At 54.8% G+C, this 19,976-nt stretch overlaps 2 protein-coding genes across 3 annotated transcripts; both read left to right on the top strand.

Moving 5' to 3' along the window:
- Positions 1-55: 55 nt before the first annotated feature.
- Positions 56-4,049, top strand: MRPL2 (mitochondrial ribosomal protein L2). The gene is given in 8 exon segments (XM_007085165.3): positions 56-250; positions 1,512-1,680; positions 2,516-2,657; positions 2,770-2,885; positions 2,961-3,047; positions 3,050-3,070; positions 3,373-3,446; positions 3,800-4,049. Coding segments are annotated over 8 exon segments (918 nt in total). The 5' UTR covers positions 56-154; the 3' UTR covers positions 4,013-4,049.
- A 380-nt stretch (positions 4,050-4,429) lies between these two features.
- CUL7 (cullin 7) lies at positions 4,430-19,174 on the top strand. Of its 2 annotated transcripts, XM_042986402.1 has the most exons (26): positions 4,430-4,779; positions 5,589-6,176; positions 6,755-6,906; positions 7,047-7,547; positions 8,076-8,214; positions 8,308-8,510; positions 8,804-9,032; positions 9,731-9,968; positions 10,052-10,157; positions 11,131-11,358; positions 11,653-11,743; positions 11,842-12,013; positions 12,194-12,299; positions 12,591-12,686; positions 12,876-13,051; positions 13,384-13,517; positions 13,816-13,998; positions 14,216-14,322; positions 14,408-14,590; positions 16,073-16,233; positions 16,388-16,604; positions 16,711-16,993; positions 17,750-17,895; positions 18,043-18,169; positions 18,247-18,452; positions 18,797-19,174. In XM_042986402.1, exons 2-26 carry the CDS (start codon positions 5,597-5,599, stop codon positions 19,118-19,120), a joined length of 5,088 nt encoding a protein of 1,695 aa, XP_042842336.1. In that variant the 5' UTR covers positions 4,430-4,779; positions 5,589-5,596; the 3' UTR covers positions 19,121-19,174. The 2 variants fall into 2 exon arrangements, with proteins under 2 accessions (XP_042842336.1, XP_007085233.2); XM_007085171.3 differs by lacking the exon at positions 4,430-4,779 and having other exon boundaries at positions 5,300-6,176.
- The last annotated feature ends 802 nt before the right edge of the window (positions 19,175-19,976 follow it).

Here is a 19,976-nt window from a genome sequence, read left to right as displayed (position 1 = left end):
AGGTGTGTATTCACCTTGGTCTCGGGTTGTCCGCCCACCTCATTACGTCATAAGAGCGACGGCACAGGGATTTGTTAGCGTCATCTAAAGGCGCCAGGCGGCCTGGCTAAAAGAAACGGTGGTGTGCTGAACCCCGCGGAGCTTGGCTATCGTCATGGCCCTAAGGGTACTGACTCGCGCTATGGGCTCACTGAGCCTGACGCCCCCGGCCGTCGCCACCCTTAGCTCGAGCCTGCTCCCGGCCGCCCAGGTAATCCACCCTATCTCGGAATGAGGCTGTTCCTATTCGGGCCGCCGGAGTGGGCACCCTGGGATGGGAGACGGAGAATGCGAGTCTGGTCAGGAGTCACGCCGGCCTGGGACGTTGGATAAGTCACTCTCAGCCTCAGCTTTCTCTTCTCTAATTGTGGCTGTTCCACAGGGTCACGGGATTCCTCGGACGAGATATTGGAGGTGAAAGTATCTTACAGATAACTGTACAGATTTCAATAATAACTGACGTTGAGTGTCAGTCATAAGCCAAGCATAAGTAATAGATGTTTTAAATAAATGAACTCCTAGGGCGCCTGAGTGGCTCAGTCTGTTAAGCATCCGAATTCGGCTCGGGTCGTGATCTCATGGGGGCTCGCTGCTGACAGCGCGGAGCCCGCTTGGGATCCTCTCTCTCTGTCCCTCCCCTGCTTGTGCGCACTCTCCCTCTCTCTCAAAAATAACTCCTTGCAACCACTGTATAAGGTAATTATCATTACCATTTTACGTATGAGAAAATTGATCAGCAGTCCAAGGTCATACATCAACTGTTGGAGCTACACAGTCTGGCTTCAAAGCCTGGTCTCTTAAACCATTAAAGACAAGTTATTGCTGAGATCAGAGAATGCAGGGCAAGATAGCAATATTAGGAGGCTAAGGTAAAGGTATCCTCAAAGTTCCTGGTGGGCAATTGGTGAGTCACAGAAAAGAGAAGTTGTAACTCTTGTTCCTCTGGCCCTTTCTGGGTGATGGTAGAGTTTGGCAGATGTATACTAAAAATCAAAACCAAACCAACCTACTCTGTGAAATGCTGGGAATACAGCAGGGAACAAGACAGAAATGACCCTTCCCCTCCATTCACATCTGAAATACTCCCAGAAACATAAATTCAGAGGGGCAAAAGGCATTGGTGCTGATGGTGGCACATGGATATGGGAAAGTTACCAGCTTTGGAGAAGGGAGTTGTTTAGGGAAGGAACAGTTTCCCACAGAAGGAGAGGTTTGAGCCAAATTTGGAAGGAGATGCACCAAGGGGAGAATATTCCATTGAAGAAGTACCTCAAATGAGAGATAATCAATACACATACACCTGTATAAACATTCCACCCTGGTATTTGTGCAAGGGTGAAGGGTGGAGCTTTTGGACAGCTGGTCTGGGACATTCTTAGAAGGAAGTAGGCTACTTGGTCTATTCCTTTACCCTTGGTTCTCCGATGCTTCTTCAGTTACCTTTTAAGGTAAAGAGATTTGTTTATCTCTAGGTGACAAGCAGTACCCTCCTCCAGCTGCCCTCTTCCTCATTGTTGCTCCTCTACCGCCCAGTGCTTACGTCTGTGACCCTTAGTGCCAATTTTGTGTCCTGGAAGAGTCGTACCAAGTACACCATCACACCAGTGAAGATGAGGAAGTCTGGGGGCCGAAACCACACAGGTGAGACCAAGGGAAAAAGGATTTAAGCATTAAAAGGGAAAAACATGTTAGGATCCTAGGTCTATTTATTGAAAAGCAGAGGAATGTATTGAAAAATATGTTAGGATCCTAGGCCTATTTATTCAAAAATTTATTGGACTCCTTTTGCATGTAGTAGGTGTGTAAGAAACAAAGAGTATAACACAAAGCAACATGAAGGTAGTCTGTGCTCCTAAAGACTCTCTAGGTAATTAAAGAAAACCAGACATGTACATGAAGTTAATTATATTTTTCTTCATGCCTTTCAAAAATTTATGGGGTGCCTGGGTGGTTCAGTCAGTTAAGTGTCCAACTTTGGCTCAGGTCATGATCTCATGGCTTGTGAGTTCGAGCCCCGCATTGGGGCCTGTGCTAACAGCACAGAGCCTGGAGCCTACTCGGATTCTGTGTCTCCGGCTCTCTCTGCCCCTCCCACACTCATATCCCCCCCCCCCCCCCCCACCACCTCAAAAATAAATAAATATTTTATTTTTAAAAATTTAAAAAAAAAATGAAAAAAAATTTACAATAGCTGAGCACTATTTACACCACTCAATAAACTGTTAGCATTCAATAATTTGTAGAGATTTTGTCTGGAAGTTTTATGTAATTTCAATATCTTATAATTATGTTCTTATCAAGTTCCATGTAGGTGTTTCCCCACCCCCGTTTACCATTTGCTGTGCAAATTTTTTGTCATTTTCTGCTCATCTCATAATGTTGGGAAGCATTGCTCTCTGCCCAGAATGGGCCTGTTCCCACTGCTAGGAACTGATCATCTGACCTGGGTCATGTCTCTGCACTTTCCTGACCACAGGCCGAATCCAAGTGCATGGTATTGGCGGGGGCCACAAGCAACGTTATCGCATGATTGATTTTCTGCGGTTCCGGCCTGAGCTGGAAGCAAAGCCAGGACCCTTTGAGGAGAAGGTCATCGTGGTCCGCTATGATCCCTGTAGGCAAGTTTGGGATGTGAGATGATGATAGTGTAGCTGAATGACTGTTCTGTGGCTTTTCAGAAGATATAGGGCTGCCTAGATGATCTGCTCATATGTCCCTCACCCTGAACAGATCAGCAGACATAGCTCTGGTTGCTGGGGGCAGCCGGAAACGCTGGATCATTGCCACAGAAAACATGCAGGCTGGAGATATAATCCTGAACTCTGATCACATAGGCCGAATGGCAGGTAAGAGACAGCCACCAGACGTGTATGGGCTCAAAGGATGCAAGGGTCTGGTGCTGATGAAATTCTGTCTTTTAGTTGCTGCTCGGGAAGGGGATGCACATCCTCTTGGGGCCTTGCCTGTGGGGACTCTCATCAACAACGTGGAGAGTGAGCCAGGCCGGGGGCCCAGTATATCCGAGCTGCAGGTATGAGGAAATGAGCTGCTTGGGGGTCTTACAATTTGGAAGGCCAAAGAGTACCTGCGGTCACAATTCTCTGAACCCTTGGACTCTTATGTGGTCCACTGGCAGAGAAAAAGAAGGAAAAACAAGGAAAATGAGAATGGAGAGGTGCATGTGTCTTGACTTAAAACATTGCATGCATCCTGCTTCATTGTATCTGCTCCTAAAGGGCAAAGCAAGGGCAGGGTATGGGGTATGTCCCCCTGTAAATCTGCTCCTACCTTTTCCTTTTTGGAGGGTGGCAAAGCTCCTTCTCCCTTACCCAGGGACATGTGGTGTGCTGCTACGGAAGGTGAATGGGACGGCCATCATCCAGCTGCCTTCCAAGAGACAGATGCAGGTGTGTGTGTGTGGGTACAGGTGGGAGGACCAGCAAAGGAGGAAGTTTTGGAATGTACCCTTCTTGTCCAGGATAGTTCCCAGGTGTCTTATGTTGGGAACTACCATGAGCTAGGTGTGTCCTTTTCTGCCATGTAACTAGGCATGTCCTGTCAGTTTGACGCTGTAATAGACAGGGAACAATGCCTCTTGTTTTCAACTACCATAGGACCTGCCCTTAGGTTCAATTATGCTGTGGTTTTCTCCTGTCCTCTCCCTTCTCTCAGTGAGTGTAAGAAGCCTCAGAGTCATGCAGTCAACAATGTCAGGCTCTTTCCCCACGATGCATTCTCCTCTATCTGTTTTCTCTGTCAGGTTCTGGAAACGTGCATGGCAACAGTAGGCCGGGTATCCAACGTTGATCATAACAAACGGGTCATCGGCAAGGCTGGGCGGAACCGCTGGCTAGGCAAGAGGCCTTCCAGCGGGCTATGGCACCGCAAGGGGGGCTGGGCTGGCCGCAAGATTCGGCCACTGCCCCCTATGAAGAGTTACGTGAAGCTGCCCTCGGCTGCTGCCCAAAGCTGAGATCCCTGGATTCTAATAAAATCACCCCTCATTTTGAGCAGTTACTGTTTTTGGGGGGAGGGAGGATTGCACACACTAGACCCGGAAAAAAACACCAGAGCAAACAAGGACGGGAGAGGAGAAAGGACGATATGGGGCAAAGACTGGAGCTGCTCATTTCCAGCCGCGCACCCCCCCCCCCCCACCCCGTGCCAGTTTTTTCTATGTAATGGTAGAGGGGAGAATAAATGACCTCCAAGGTCTCCTGTTCTGACTTCGGGAGTCGGGGAGAGCACTTCCGGTGGAAGGAAGGAGAATGAAAAGGAAGAGGAAAGGGCGGCACGGAGGAGGAGGAGGTGCCGCGCGTCGCCGAGGTGGCACCGACGACTCCGCCCCGGAGCTCTCCCAGGGCCCCTAGCTTTCCGCTGGGTCTGGCGGAAATGAGCCACGACTCCGGGCAGGCGGGCAGGCGGCGGAGCCCCCAGAGCTGGGCGGGCGGCGCCGCAGGCTGGGCCCCGTCTCCGCCCTGCCCCGCCCTACCCAGGCTGCCGCTGACCTGCGCGCCGGGCGGTGACAGTGGCCGCCCGAGGTGCTCTGTCCCTGCACGCCACACCCCCTGCCCGCCCGCTTGTCCTTCGGAGGCACGCCCCCTCTCGCCTCTCCGCCTCGACCCCCCTCGGGGGCCCAGGCGGGGCCCAAATCTCCGCCAGCATCGCCGCCATCGTCTGCGCCGCGTCCCTAGCTCAGCGAAGGAGAGGCCTCGCGCCGGACCCCCATCGCCTTCTGAGGTGGCCAGAGCCCCCCCGCCCCTACCCTGGATTTTCCTCCGCACTCTCGCCCACCGAGCCGCGCGCGCACCCGATTTCGCGTCCCCCACCCCAGTTCCACAGTGCCTTGGGATTCTCGTTTATCTGGCCTAGCCCCCTCCCCCGCACCTTGCCGCGCGCCCCCGGCTTCTAGGGTCCACCTAGTCCCCCCCGCCGTTCAACCCACCGGGTCTCCTGTCGCCCCCACCGGCCTTGCTGCTCCAGTGTCTCCAGTCCTGCGCGCTTGCAGCCCACCAGGCTTTCCTCCCAGCCCCTCGCGCCTTGCCCCCCCCATCCCACCAATTCTCCCCCACCAAATCTCTTGCCTCTGTGACACACTCCTGCGCTTCAACCATTGGAGCTAGCATCCCTACCCAGACACACTCGGGATCTCACTCCCCACCCCCCACTCCCCAACACACACCCCTCGGGGCTTCATGGATCCCCTTCTCAGGGCTGCTGCCTATGGCAGTGTGTTGGGATTCATTATGGCAAGGCTCCCCTGCCCCCACTGTCCCCTTCCCACTGCTCCAAACCAATCCACTCCAGGCTGCAGGGCCTTCGACCCTCCTTTCAACCAAATTTTGTGTTCTTAGAACAAACACCCTAGTGTTCCCTTGCTTAGGCCTGGCCCCACCCAGCCTGCAGCAGGCAACTCCTGGGCCCTTCTTTACCCCAGCCAACCTGACAGCTGTTGCCACACTTGCTTCCCCAACTCCTGGATATCCTTGATTTTTGGAACTCCCCCTCTCATTTTAGCTTGACTGTTCTCTTTTCCTTCTGTGTCTCAGGTGCCAGGATGGTGGGGGAACTCCGCTACAGGGAATTCAGAGTGCCCCTGGGGCCAGGCTTGCATGCCTATCCAGATGAGCTGATCCGCCAGCGGGTGGGCCATGATGGGCATCCTGAGTACCAGATCCGCTGGCTCATCCTCAGGCGTGGGGATGATGGGGAAGGGGGCTCTAGCCAAGTGGACTGCAAGGCCGAACACATCCTGCTGTGGATGTCCAACGACGAGATCTATGCCAACTGCCACAAGATGCTGGGCGAGGACGGCCAGGTCATCGGACCTTCTCAGGAGATTGCAGGGGAAGCTGGGGCCCTGGACAAATCTGTGCTGGGGGAAATGGAAACCGATGTGAAGTCTTTGATTCAGAGGGCCCTCCGGCAGCTGGAGGAGTGTGTGGGCACCATCCCTCCTGCTCCTTTGCTTCACACTGTCCACGTACTCAGCGCCTACGCCAGCATCGAGCCCCTCACTGGTGTATTCAAAGACCCAAGGGTCCTGGACTTGCTCATGCACATGTTGAGTAGTCCTGATTACCAGATTCGCTGGAGCGCGGGCCGGATGATACAAGCCCTGGCCTCTCATGATGCTGGTGAGAAGTAGTGTGGGGAGAAAGGAAGGGGAAGGTAGGTCAGCTCAGGGCCTCACAGGACACTGTGGCAAGAGCCTCTGCCTCATCAGTGCCTGAGTGATTCTGTTGCCTTTCTCTTTGAGTTGGGAGAAAAGGGGGTAGGAAGGAGGTGGGGGCATCTCTGCAGGAAGAGGAAGGATGCCTAGCTGGGGGGATGCCTGGCTGGGTCAGTCGGTGGAACACTGTACTCTTGATCTTGGGGTCATGAGTTCAAGCCCCATGTTAGGTGTAGAGATTACTCTAAAAAATAACAAAAGAAAGAGGACTGAGTCTTCAAGAACCTCCCATTAATTGGATCTCTATGCCAAGAAAGAGTTATTAGACAATTACAGATATAGATATTGCAGATATAGGTAGGTAGGTAGGTAGGTAGGTAGGTAGGTAGGTAGATAGGTAGGTAGGTAGGTAGGTAGGTAGAGAGATCTATCGATCCTGTGTGTGGCAACAAGGGATCAGACTAAGACAGTAGAGGATCTAGGAGGGATGCCTGGGAAGGGCAATGTTAGGGAGCAGTTAACTGACTGGGGTATGGGTTTCAGGGACCCGGACCCAGATTCTTCTGTCGCTGAGCCAGCAAGAAGCCATTGAGAAACACCTAGATTTTGACAGCCGCTGTGCTCTGCTAGCTCTGTTTGCACAGGCCACACTCTCTGAACACCCCATGTCTTTTGAGGGTATCCAGCTGCCACAGGTATTCTGTGGGGAGGTGGGGGGGGGGGCTGTGGACAAGATCTAGGGACCAGACCTTTGCACCCACCCTTGAAGGGTGGTGTGGAAAGAGTAGCTAGAGCTGGGACAAGGTGGACATAGGCCAAAGGTTGCATCCTACAGGTCCCAGGAAGGCTTCTCTTCTCCCTGGTGAAGCGCTATTTGCATGTCACTTCTCTTCTGGACCAGCTGAATGACAGTGCTGCAGAACCAGGAGCCCAGAACAACTCTGCTCCCGAGGAGTTGAGTGGGGAGAGGGGTCGACTGGAGCTGGAGTTCAGCATGGCCATGGGCACCCTCATCTCAGAGCTTGTGCAGGCCATGCGCTGGGACTGGGCCTCGAGCAAACAGGGGCCCTCGGCACGGTCTTCGTGCTCCATCTTCCAGCCCCAGCTGGCAGAGGCTGGCTCAGGGTTGCCACCCGCCCGGGTCCGGCCCTCCATTAGGAGGTCAAGGAGGTTCCGCCCTCGCTCTGAGTTTGCAAGTGGCAATACTTATGCCTTGTACGTGCGAGAGACGCTGCAGGCCGGGATGCGAGTTCGCATGCTGGATGACTATGAGGAGGTCAGCGCTGGGGACGAGGGTGAGTTCCGGCAGAGCAACAACGGCGTGCCCCCCGTGCAGGTGAGTGAGGGTGCGTGTGGGATACTGTTGGGGATTTAGCTGGGGAAGTATAACTGGGGTTCTGTGCAGGGGGCTCTGGCAGGCCACCCGCTGAGAAAGCCCCCATGGGGACTGGAATGGTTAAAGGGGAATCAACAGTTGAGAAGGGAGCCATTGGAGAGCTGAGAAAGTTGGAGTTGAGGGAGCTATCAGGTCAGGAAGACTCACTCCCAGGAAGAAACATATTGATATAGCAAGACTTTCCTAAAGGTCAGGGTCAGGGAGAGAGTAGGTGAGGCCAGGAGGAAGTGCGGGGAGCATGAGCCATCAAAGGATAGGGTGGGAGGAGAAGCAGAGCCCATCCCCATAGGAGAAGGCATCCTTTGTGTGTGTGTTCATGTTCTCCATATGCCAGCGTTGTGTTATTTGGAGGTCGTTCCAGACCTGGTCAGGTGGTCAGCCTGAGGGCTGTATGTCCTCATCATTGGGCCACAGCCAGTCATTGAGTGAGCCTTCTCTTCCCTTTCTCTTTTTTCCCATATCCTCCAGGTGTTGTGGGAGTCGACAGGCCGCACCTACTGGGTACACTGGCACATGCTGGAAATTCTGGGCTTTGAGGAAGACATTGAAGATGTGGTTGAGGCTGATGAGAACCATGGGGCTGTGGTCAGTGGAGCCCTGGGTGTAGGTGAGCCCTGGGAGAAAACAGGGTCAGCGCTGAGCAAAGGAACAGTGGTCTGGCTGGGTGGGCAGTGACATCCCCGTGCCCTGTGACCTGTAGCCACAGCCTTGCCCTCCTGGCGGTGGAAGCCCATGACAGAGCTCTATGCGGTACCCTACGTGCTGCCTGAGGATGAGGATGCTGAAGAAAGTGAACACTTGACCCAGGCAGAATGGTGGGAGCTCCTCTTCTTCATCAAGAAGCTGGATGGACCCGACCATCAGGAGGTTCTCCAGATCCTTCAGGAGAACCTGGATGGCGAGGTAGAGCCAGTCCGGACACCCAGAAGTTGGAGGGCTCACTGCAAGGGCTGGTCTGTGACAGAGCATTTAGAAGGCTGAGGATGGGGAGTGGAGGTCCACAGTTGTAAGGGGCTGCAGGGAAGAGATCTAGAACGTTCAGAGGCATTGGCAAGCTGTGTGAGAAAAGGCAGCTGCCAGCCATGAGCGGTTCCTCAAGGAGAGGATGTGTGTAGAGATCCCCACCCCTACCAACTGCCCCTGGAGCCTCTGTGCCAGCAGGGCTACCTACAGTGAGAGCTTCTCCCCGATGACAGATTCTGGATGACGAGATCCTGGCTGAGCTGGCTGTGCCCATGGAGTTGGCCCAGCACCTACTGCTGGCTCTGCCACAGCGACTCGATGACAGCGCTCTCAGGGACCTGCTCAACTGCCGTGTCTACAGGAAATATGGGCCTGAGGCCCTGGCAGGGCAGCCAGCTTACCCAACCCTGCCGGAAGCCCAGGCCCAGCCTCAGGAATCAGCAGATGCATCCAGAGTGGAAGGTGGGATGCCAAAAAGACCCTGCAGCTCTGCAGACTGGCTCTAGGAGAGTGCTAGCCCAGGAGAGGCATCTGTGCGGTTTTTGTGTAATCCCATCTGGAACAGGTGGCACCTTAGGAAGAATCTGAAGCTTAGAGTCGCTCCCTCCAATGAGTGAGGGAGGATGGAAAGTCAGAAAATTGCAAGAGATTTGAGCCTTAAAAAGCCCCCACATTTGGGGGCGCCTGTGGGCGGCTCAGTTGGTTCATTGTTCAACTCTTGATTTCCACTCAGGTCATGATCCAAGAGTCATGAGATCGAGCCCCACGCCCAGTGCGGAGCCTACTTAAGATTCTCTCTCTGCCCCTCCCCTGTCCTCTCTCTCTCTCCCAAAAAAAAAAAAAAAGTCCCCACATTGGACTTTTTCTAGTGTAGAGAAAGCCAAATTATTGCATGCTTTTAGATACAGGGAAATGCTCTGCTATTTGCAGACAGGAAGCTCCTTTGCTATTTTAAGAATATAAAACATAACATTTGTCACAAAATTGTCTTATAAATGCATTCAGAGATGCCCTAAGATCCCCAAACCTAACTTTTAGGGGGGCCAAAAAAAAAAAAAAAACGTTTTTAGGAGGCACTAGGAATTATGAATCTGTCTGTCCTTTTCTCATCCTAACATCACCGACAATGGCCAACCTTTGTAACTTCCATCTTCCCGTAGGAAAAGAACCCCCAACTCAGCATCCCGACACTCCTCTGAGGCGACTGATGGACGGCTGCGGTCTGCCTGGCAGAATCTTCCTGGACCTGGAGCGAGCCCTCAGCTCAGAGGGGCCTCGGGAGATGGAGATCAAGCCACTCCTGCTGCAGCTGCAGAGGCAGCCCCAGCCCTTCCTCACCCTGATGCGGGGCCTCGACACCCCAGCGGCCAACAAGGCCCTGCACCTGACCATTCTGAGGTGAGGGGGTGGGGAGGGGCATTTGGCAAAGGGGTCTTTGAGGCTGGCTACACATCTCTCTGCTGCTGCCGCCTGCTCCCCAGGATCCTGATGCAGCTGGTGGACTTCCCCGAGGCGCTGCTGCTCCCCTGGCACGAGGCCATGGATGCCTGCATGGCCTGCCTGCGGTCACCAGACACTGACCGAGAGGTACCCCTGCCCTGCTCCGGGGAGACGCTAGAGGGAGAGGGCGTAGGGCAGCCTCTGATGAGGCAGACCCCCTCCCTGGGCGAGGCTTGGGAGGGCACAATGGAGCCTTTGCGCTCTTGGTTTGGAATTTGTTTTTAAAACTGAATTTTATTTTTTCAAATAGGTAATACATTCATACAGGTCACAAATCAAAACAGTACAACAAGGTATACACTGAGAATTCCCACTTCTACCTCTTCTCACTTCCACCCAATTTTCCCAGTGCTTCTCCGCATGTACTTTATTGGTTACCATTTGTATTAATTTCTGTGTCCTTCTGGTGTATCCTTATGCAAATGCAAATATAAGCAAACCCAAGTGTGTGATCTTACATGCCATCTCCTTTCTTACACAAAAGGTTATGTCTGTATTACAGTAAAAGCCTCGGTACCTCCTGTTTGGCTGGGCCTGTGGGGATAAGGTGGATGAAGGAGGTAGAGAGGACATCACATCTCAGAGTCTCCTGCCACAGGGAGGTCCTGGGCTTGCAAGGCTTGGCAGTGGGTGTCTGCAGTGCACACCTTTGGGCTGTTACCCCGGTTTTCATTTCAGAGGTTGACTCATTGAGTGTCCCTCTGTGCCCCCTCCCTGCCTGTGCTTAGGGCCTGAGCATCTCAAAATGCAGCCCCACAACTGGTTCTTGGGACACAGCCTAAAAGGGAACAACCTGGGAAGCTCTCTGCACCTATTGCCAACAAAATCAGTGGTTGAGAACCCCAGGACGGCAGAGTATCTCTTAGCTTTTCCTTATCTGTTTGCCTTAGGTTCTCTAACTCCACTCAGCCCTCGTGTCTCCCCGCTTCCTGCCTTTTTACTTCCTCACTCTGTCTTTTCACTGCAGTTGCCCCGGTACCCAGCGGGTGTAAATACTACTGAAGATGCCCTGTGGCCTGTGCCTTGTGCCCTTTATGCACCCACCCTGTCCCCATGTCAGGTGCTCCAGGAACTCATCTTCTTCCTGCACCGCCTGGCCTCTGTGAGCAGGGACTACGCCGTGGTGCTGAATCAGCTGGGAGCCCGAGATGCCATCTCCAAGGCACTGGAAAAGCACCTGGGAAAACTGGATCTGGCTCAGGAGCTGCGGGACATGGTGTTCAAGTGTGAGAAGCATGCCCACCTCTACCGGAAACTCACCACCAACATCCTGGGAGGCTGCATCCAGGTCAGGAAAGAGGGCAGGGGGAGGCTGTGGGTTCACAGCTGGGTAAGAATATGAAACCTGAGTGGGACCGGAGGAAGGGACCGTGTTCCTGAATTTGAGAAAGACAGGAGAGTCTGATGAGCCTGTGGGCATTTGTTCTCTGCACCACCTTCCGCATCTCCCACTCTGCCTCTGCCAGGGTTCTGGAGGAAGTCCCATTGCTGCTGGGTCTTTCCTTCATATGTGTTCCCGTGTGTCCTCCATGTGTGCCCTCCCTCCTCCCCACGCCCCTTCTCTCCGATGTTCCGGCTGCAGATGGTGTTGGGCCAGATCGAAGACCACAGACGAACCCACCGACCCATCAACATCCCCTTCTTTGACGTGTTCCTCAGATATCTGTGCCAGGGTCTGTGCCTGTCCCCACGTTACTCCACACCCCTCCGCCCCTGTTTTCCCTCCACACCTACCAGGCTGTGACGGCCACCCCTTCCCACTTGCCCCCAGGCTCCAGCGTGGAAATGAAGGAGGACAAGTGCTGGGAGAAGGTGGAGGTGTCTTCCAACCCTCACCGGGCCAGCAAGCTGACGGATCGAAACCCCAAGACCTACTGGGAGTCCAATGGCAGCGCCGGCTCCCACTACATCACCTTGCACATGCACCAGAGCATCCTCATCAGGTAACAGGCCCCATGTATGTGCTTAGCGACACACATACTTTTTCGTGACTTCCCTTTGTTTGTTTGGGGGAAGCACTGCTCCCCCCGCCCAACACAAACGTGACCAAAGAGTCCCCTTGCCTCTGTCTACAAGGACCCTACTGGTTCCAGTTCTGATTGTTTCCTTTTCCCTGCTCCCAGGCAGCTGACTCTCCTGGTGGCTAGTGAAGACTCGAGCTATATGCCGGCCAGGGTGGTGGTGTTTGGGGGAGACAGCACCAACTCTCTTAACACAGAGCTCAACTCGGTAGGGACCCCTATACCATGAGACCACCTTCACAGGGTCCGCCCTCCTGCCCAGACTCCTAAACTCCTAAATTCTTCCCTGTCTTGTGCCCCCTAGAATGTAGAGTCCTTTCTCCCTGTGCCTATGTGATGGCATCAGGCCCTGAGCAGTGAGGATGGCATTGGGACCCCTTTGTCAGGACCCCTTACCCCTCCCCGGGCTAAGGGAAGGACAGAACAGGAGCAGACTTGAGTGCCCTCAGCATTCCCATCCACACACATGGAGGTAACAGCACTCTCTGCCCCCAACCAGGTGAACGTGATGCCCTCGGCCAGCCGGGTGATCCTCCTGGAGAACCTGACCCACTTCTGGCCCATCATCCAGATCCGCATAAAGCGCTGCCAGCAGGTTTGGCAGGAGTATGGGGTGTGGTCCGGGGACACAGAGCTCTGGGTTGCGTAACTGTTGCAGATCGTGAGCCAGAGCTCCAGGCTAGGCCCTGGGCAGCTCCAGGAATAAGGCCCAAAGGTGTGGCTGACCCCAGCCCGCTCTGAGGAGGATGCAGAGCAGGTGAAAATAGGCGTGTGCACATTGCAGGGCGGCATCGACACACGCATTCGGGGGTTGGAGGTCCTAGGCCCTAAGCCCACATTCTGGCCAGTGTTTCGGGAGCAGCTGTGTCGTCACACACGCCTCTTCTACATGGTTCGGGCACAGGCTTGGAGCCAGGACATAGCAGAGGACCGCAGGAGCCTCCTGCACCTGAGTTCTAGGTGTGTGCGAGCATGTGTGTGTGGCTGTGTGTGTGTGGCAGGTAATACTGTTATGGGTGGCCCTGGCCCTTCTGTGGAGGGTATAGATGGAGAGCCAACATGTTTGGGAAAGGGGCTGGCGTGCTCTACAGTTTGGGGAAGGAAAGAAAGAATAAAGAGATTTCTTTGGTGGGTTGGGTGTGGGATGTGTCTGTTAACATAGGACAGCTTCAAAATACCGGGTGGGGATTTGGTCTGGTTGGTAGGGGCTACCCTGCCATTAGGCTGGGAAGATGCTAGGATAACTTACATCTTGAGCCTCTGACACCTGCCTCCCCCATCCTCACCCCCAGGCTCAATGGGGCTCTGCGTCAGGAGCAGAATTTTGCTGATCGCTTCCTCCCTGACGATGAGGCCGCCCAAGCGCTGGGCAAGACCTGCTGGGAGGCCCTGGTCAGCCCCCTGGTGCAGAACATCACCTCCCCCGGTAACCATTGCGACCCCTGGCCCCACTAATCGGCCCCTTCTTGTTCTGCCCCAGAGCCACCTATATTATGCCCTTGGCCCTTTTGGTACCTATGTTTGTTTGGTAGCCCAGTGCCCCCCTTCTCCTAACCACCTCCTTTCCTACATCTCCCAGGTGTCAGCTGACACCATAAGGACAGGTGGGCCTCGCTACCTGCGCCAACCCCATATGTTCTGTCCAATCCCTTTCTTGGTGCTTTCGTCCTCTTCCCCTGCCCTGGAGACATGGCCCACCACGGCTTGTTTTTCCCAATCTCCAGATGAGGATGGCATCAGCCCCCTGGGCTGGCTGCTGGACCAGTACCTGGAGTGTCGGGAGGCTGCCCACAATCCCCAGAGCCGCGCAGCTGCTTTCTCCTCACGGGTGCGCCGCCTCACCCACCTGCTGGTGCACGTGGAGCCCTGTGAGGCGCCCCCTCCAGCGGTGGCCGCTCCCCGGCCCAGTGAGTACCTGAGATTCAGGTGGGAGCTCGGTTAGGATGGCCTTCTGTCCCTCCTCCCGCTTTCCCTCCCTACCCACTAAGCCTGTTCACCTGTTTGTTTCACCCCCGGTCAGGAGCATCGTTCTGGGGTGGCAGGAGGTCAGGAACAGCCCCGGGGCTCACGCTGAGCTGAGGGGCTGCTCCCACCTTGCCTCTGCCCCCTCCCCTGTCTCCACAGAGGGCAGAAACAGAAGCCATGACTGGAGCTCCCTGGCTACCCGGGGGCTTCCCAGCAGCATCGTGAGAAACCTGACCCGCTGCTGGCGGGCCGTGGTGGAGGAGCAGGTGGGCAGGGGTGGGTGCCGGGGAGGGAGGGTGCAACTGGTGGCATGCTGGGCTGTCCCTTCACGCTGCAGCCGCTCTCCTCCAGGTGAACAACTTTCTGACCTCACGTTGGCGGGATGGTGACTTTGTGCCGCGTTACTGTGAACACTTCCATAATCTGCAGAAGTCGAGCTCGGAGCTGTTTGGGCCACGGGCAGCCTTCCTGCTGGCGCTGCAGAACGGCTGTGCCGGTGCCTTGCTGAAGCTCTCATTTCTCAAAGCTGCCCATGTAAGCCTCCCGCCCTTGCCTCTGCCCTGGACCTCTCCCTGCAAACCCCCCCTTCCCCACCTTCTCAAAACGACCACCCTTCCGTTCCCACTCAGCAAGGAACATGTATGGGTATATAACCATGTTTTAAAGATTCAGAGAGGGGCGCCTGGGTGGCTCAGTCAGTTGAGCGTCCAACTTCGGCTCAGGTCATGATCTTTGGGTTTGTGAGTTCAAGCCCTGCGTCCAGCTCTGTGCTGAAAGCTCAGAGCCTGGAGCCTGCTTTAGATTCCGTGTCTCCCTTTCTCTCTGCCCCTCCCCCACTCACACCTGCTCGCTCGCTCGCTCTCAAAAATAAACATTTAAAAAATTTAAATAAATAAAAAGTGAAAGAAACACATAGTGACCTGAAGCATGCTGTGCTAATATATCTTGATGTACTTTCTTCAGTCTGCGTGCATGATTTAACAGTTTACTCACGAGTAGCTAAAATGCTTTAGCCTGTTGTTTTTTGACTGTTACCTTAAAAGCCTTATTTCAGAGTTGCTATTTGTCCTTATTTTTTATTTAAAAAAAATTTTTTTAACATTTATTCATTTTTGAGAGAGAGACAGAGTGTGAGCGGGGGAGAGGCAGAGAGACAGAGACAGAGACAGAATCTGAAAGCAGGCTCCAGGCTGCCAGCACAGAGCCCGACACGGGGCTCAAACTTATGAGCCATGAGATCATGATTTTTTATTTTTGTATAAATTCCATCTAATGGATGTACTATAATTTACTCCAGCATTCCTTAAATATTTAGTAAGTGCTTAAAATGTGTCAGGTACTGTGATAAGAGCAAGTTCCCTGTCCGCAAAGTTTATTGTCTTCTCGGGAAGGTGCACACTTAAGCAGATGACACACTAAGACAGGCTAAGCACCCTGGCCAGCCGACAGTAGAGCAGGGGGAGCTGAAGCAGTGGCTCCTTGAGTTGCTCCTGGTCATTCTGTTGTATCAGTAACACTGCAGCGTGACCATCTTTGTCCACATAAATTATTAACTCCCATTAAATTATTGTCATTAGTTTAATTTTTAGACATGTTCGGTGTGCAAAAACACTTCCTAATTTGCACAACTGTTAACCACTTTATAAAAGTTTGGTAAGTGGGGCGTCTGGGTGGCTCAGTCGATTAAGCGTCCGACTTCAGCTCAGGTCATGATCTTGCAGTTCATGAGTTCGAGCCCCACGTTGAGATCTGTGCTGACAGCTCAGAGCCTGGAGCCTGCTTTGGATTCTGTGTCTCCCTCTCTCTCTGCCCCTCCCCTGCTCATGCTCTGTCTCTCTCTCAAAAATAAATAAAACATTAAAAAAAAAATTTTTTTTTTAAGTTTGGCAAAAGTGTTGACCAACTTACGAGGCAGCTTAGCTGTTCATATCTACGTCCTCAGACCTTCCTCTCTGTTCCCACTCACCTCCTCCAGTCACGCATTCAGGGTTTTCCTGTGCCCTCCCCATTGCCCAGGTGAGTGAGCAGTTTGCCCGGCACATTGACCAGCGGATCCAGGGCAGTCGGATTGGCGGAGCCCGGGGGATGGAGATGCTAGTGCAGCTGCAGCGATGCCTGGAGACGGTCCTAATTTTCTCTGGCCTGGAGATAGCCACCACCTTCGAGCATTACTACCAGTGAGTGTAGACCTGGGGAGCGGATGACAGGGGCAGGTGCCAGGCGAGCACCTGGGAGTCTGGGGTTGGGGCAGGCTGGAGTCCTGGCGCAGGCAGCTGGGCCAGGCCGAGTGCCCACACTGAGGCTCGGCCCGGCCTGTGTGTGACACCGTAGGCACTACATGGCAGACCGTCTCCTGGGCGTGGGCTCGAGCTGGCTGGAGGGGGCCGTGCTGGAGCAGATCGGTCCCTGCTTCCCCAACCGCCTCCCCCAGCAGATGCTGCGGAGCCTGAGCATGTCCGAGGAGCTGCAGCGCCAGTTCCACGTCTACCAGCTCCAGCGGCTGGATCAGGAGCTCCTGAAGCTGGAGGACACTGAGAAGAAGATACAGGTGGGTGGCGGTAAAGGGATTAGCACATGGGGAGGTAGGAGGAAGAGAGGAGAGGAGTAGACCAGAGGAGGCCCACCGGCTGTCGGGAACCCCGTCTCTTCTGCAGGGGGGCCACGAGGCCAGTGACAGGGAGCACAAGAGAGAGAAGGCAGAGGAGGCAGAAGGAGCGGGGGCAGCAGCGGCCACAGATGTGGCAGGGGAAGAGGAGGAGGACGAGGAGGAAGATGAGGATCTCTACTATGAAGGGGCGATGCCAGAAGTGTCCGTGCTGGTCCTGTCACCACGCTGCTGGCCCACTGCCTCCATCTGCCACACGCTGACCCCCAGAACCTGCCTGCCGGCCTATCTCAGGGGCACTTTGAACCGATATTCCAACTTCTACAACAAGAGTGAGGAGCTGGGCAGAGGGCGGGCGGGGGCCGGGGGGTGGGGGGGGGACTGGCTGGAAGAGGATGGGATTCAGGGAAAGAGCCTGTGGGTGGGGCTAGGCCCCAGGGTAGGAGCCTCAGTGAAGAAAGTGAGGAGCTTAGGTTTGGGGTGAGGGGGTGGGGTTGTCAAGCACCAGATCCCCAGACTGTTGCCTTTTCCATGCTTAAAACAGACATAGGACTCTCTTTAGAGAGTGGGAGGTGGGGAGGATGGAGTCAAGCGCACCTGAGGTCACCAGAAGGGACTTCCCTCAGTGGCAGGGCTCTGGCTCCTGGTCAGTCACCATAACCTAAGCTTCCCATTGGGGGCTGATCCTGGCCTGGGCAGCAACACAGGAGGGGGAAGAGACTCAGACGCTGCCCTCAGGGGGCTCCCAGACTAACCAGGGAGAACTCATTTCTCGTGGATATTCCAGTTTGATGACAGCCCCAGTCCTTCCTCATTTTGTGGTTTTGGCCTCCCTTAAAAAAATGGGGAACTCCTGGAAGTCACTGATCAGAATCCCCTTGCACAAGGCTAGGCACAGAGTGGGCTCCCGGATTCCTGAGGCTTACCCAGGAGGCAGATACAGGGAAGGCTAAGCTCTAGAAGTTCAGACCAGGAACCACGGTATCCATAAACACTGGGACACATGCTCTGCAGACATTAGCAGGGGCAGAGCTCAACCGACTACCCCCTCACCAGCCCTGACTCCTTTTCTCCCTGATCCTTCTCAGGCCAGAGTTACCCTGCCCTGGAGCGGGGCCCTCAGAGGCGACTGCAGTGGACATGGCTGGGTCGGGCTGAGCTGCAGTTTGGGGACCAGACCCTGCATGTGTCCACCGTGCAGATGTGGCTGCTGCTGTATCTCAATGACCTGAAGGTGGCCCTGCTCCTCTATGCATCTGTGCTCTCTGTAGCTTGTCCCTCACCCTTCCTCCCTAAACCTCGACTCCCTATCCTCCCTCCCTGTACCTTCTCTGCTCCACCCCTTAGGGAAGACTAGAATGTTTCCCTCCTCTTCTTTAAGGCTGTCTCTGTGGAGAGTCTGCTGGCACTCTCCGGGCTCTCTCCAGACATGCTCAATCAGGCGATTGGGCCTCTTACCTCTTCGAGAGGCCCCCTGGACCTTCAAGAGCAAAAGGATGTCCCAGGAGGTGTGTACCTGGGGCAGAGGGGCCTCTGCTCTCAGCCTCCTTGTGGGCCCCCCACTGAAGACCAGTGCTTATTTCAGGGGTGCTCAAGATTCGAGATGGCAGCGAGGAGCCCAGGCCAAGGAGGGGCAATGTGTGGCTCATCCCACCTCAGACATACCTGAAAGCAGAGGATGAAGAGGGCCGGAACTTGGAGAAGAGGCGGAACCTTTTGAATTGCCTCATTGTCCGAATCCTCAAGGCCCATGGGGATGAGGGGCTGCATATTGACCAGCTTGTCTGCCGGGTAGGTGGGGCTGGGCAGTGGGGGAAGGAACTTTCCGGTGGGGGCAGGCGGGAGCAGGGGGAGGCAGGTCCACATTTGAAGCCTCTGGTTCACTATGGAGCCTGTATGTGTGTAAGGGGTGGGGTTGGGGGAGTCTGTATGTGTGTAAGGGGTGGGGTTGGGGGAGTCTGTATGTGTGTAAGGGGTGGGGTTGGGGGAGGCTGTATGTATGTAAGGGGTGGGGTTGGGGCGTGCCTGATGTCCTTAGAGCTCGCTGGCTGGAGGCTTGTGCCTGGAGTGGAAGCTAGAGGTGGAGTGAGCTGGGTCTCTCCAACCTGCTGTTCGCCCTTCCCTCTCCTTCCCAGGTCCTGGACGCTTGGCAGAAGGGCCCATGTCCTCCCAGGGGTTTGGTCAGCAGCCTCGGTAGGGGATCTGCCTGCAACAGTACCGATGTCCTCTCCTGCATCCTGCACCTCCTGAGCAAGGGCACAGTGAGACGCCATGATGACCGGCCCCAGATGCTGTCCTATGCAGTCCCTGTGACTGTGATGGAGCCTCACACCGAGTCCCTGAACCCAGGCTCCTCGGGCCCCAACCCACCCCTCACCTTCCATACCCTGCAGATTCGCTCCCGGGGCGTGCCCTATGCCTCCTGCACAGGCACCCAGAGCTTCTCTACCTTCCGGTAGTCCTGGAGATGGGATCAGGGCTTTCTACAGAAATAAAATGCAGAAGTTTGGTTACATGGCTGGCGTGGTGAATACTAAGGATCTGACGGGCAGCAGGGACTTTCCTGGCTAAAAGGGGAAAGGAGCCAGCCCTCTGGCTCTGACACTGTCATCCCATGCCAGGAGTCACTATTAGGGTGAGGATGGCAGCCTGGGGAGAAAGGTGGAGGGAGTCAGGTGTGACTTAGCAGCCCCGCTCAGGAGGGGAATTAAGTGAACAGGGATAGACCCCCCCCCCACCCCTTCTCAGTATGTGGCCAGAAGTGTTTTCACCTGGCAGGTTGGAGACCCGAGTTCCCCTTGCCATGCACTGGATGGCTTGTAACTCAGGCAGACTGTTAAGCACGGCTCCATATTCTTTCATTTGTAGAACTGGACCAGAGTCACTGTGGGTTCTGATGAGCACCAGGTATGGGAGCATTTGACATGCTAATGAGGCCCTCTCTTGGCTCCCACACCCAGCAGTTAGGATAATGCAGCGCATCTTCCCTAGGTAAGGCTGACAGGGTGAAAGTGACATAAAGGACGCTTGTGGCTACTGTAGACACCCAGGAGCCTGAGAGTGTATTCTGTCTCTAAGCTCCAGGATCTGGGCTGGAAGCAGAACTAGAAGGAACTGCAGCTCCCACAAGCTTCTGGTGATGCAGAGCCGTACGGCCGCCAAAGCCAGACTCCCACTAGTAGCAGCAACAGGCCACAGGCCACTGTCACCGAGGTTTGCTCTGTGCCGCTAGAATGGACTCCCCCGGCCCCACCCACACGAGGAGGGCAGGTCAGGCCAGGGAACCCAGTGCCAGGGGTGGAGCTCTGCGTCCTG

Source organism: Panthera tigris, chromosome B2, assembly GCF_018350195.1.
Source record: "Panthera tigris isolate Pti1 chromosome B2, P.tigris_Pti1_mat1.1, whole genome shotgun sequence".
In the NCBI taxonomy this organism is placed as follows: domain Eukaryota; kingdom Metazoa; phylum Chordata; class Mammalia; order Carnivora; family Felidae; genus Panthera; species Panthera tigris.
Note: the sequence above shows the minus strand (reverse complement) of the source record. Positions and strands in the feature narration are given on the sequence as shown.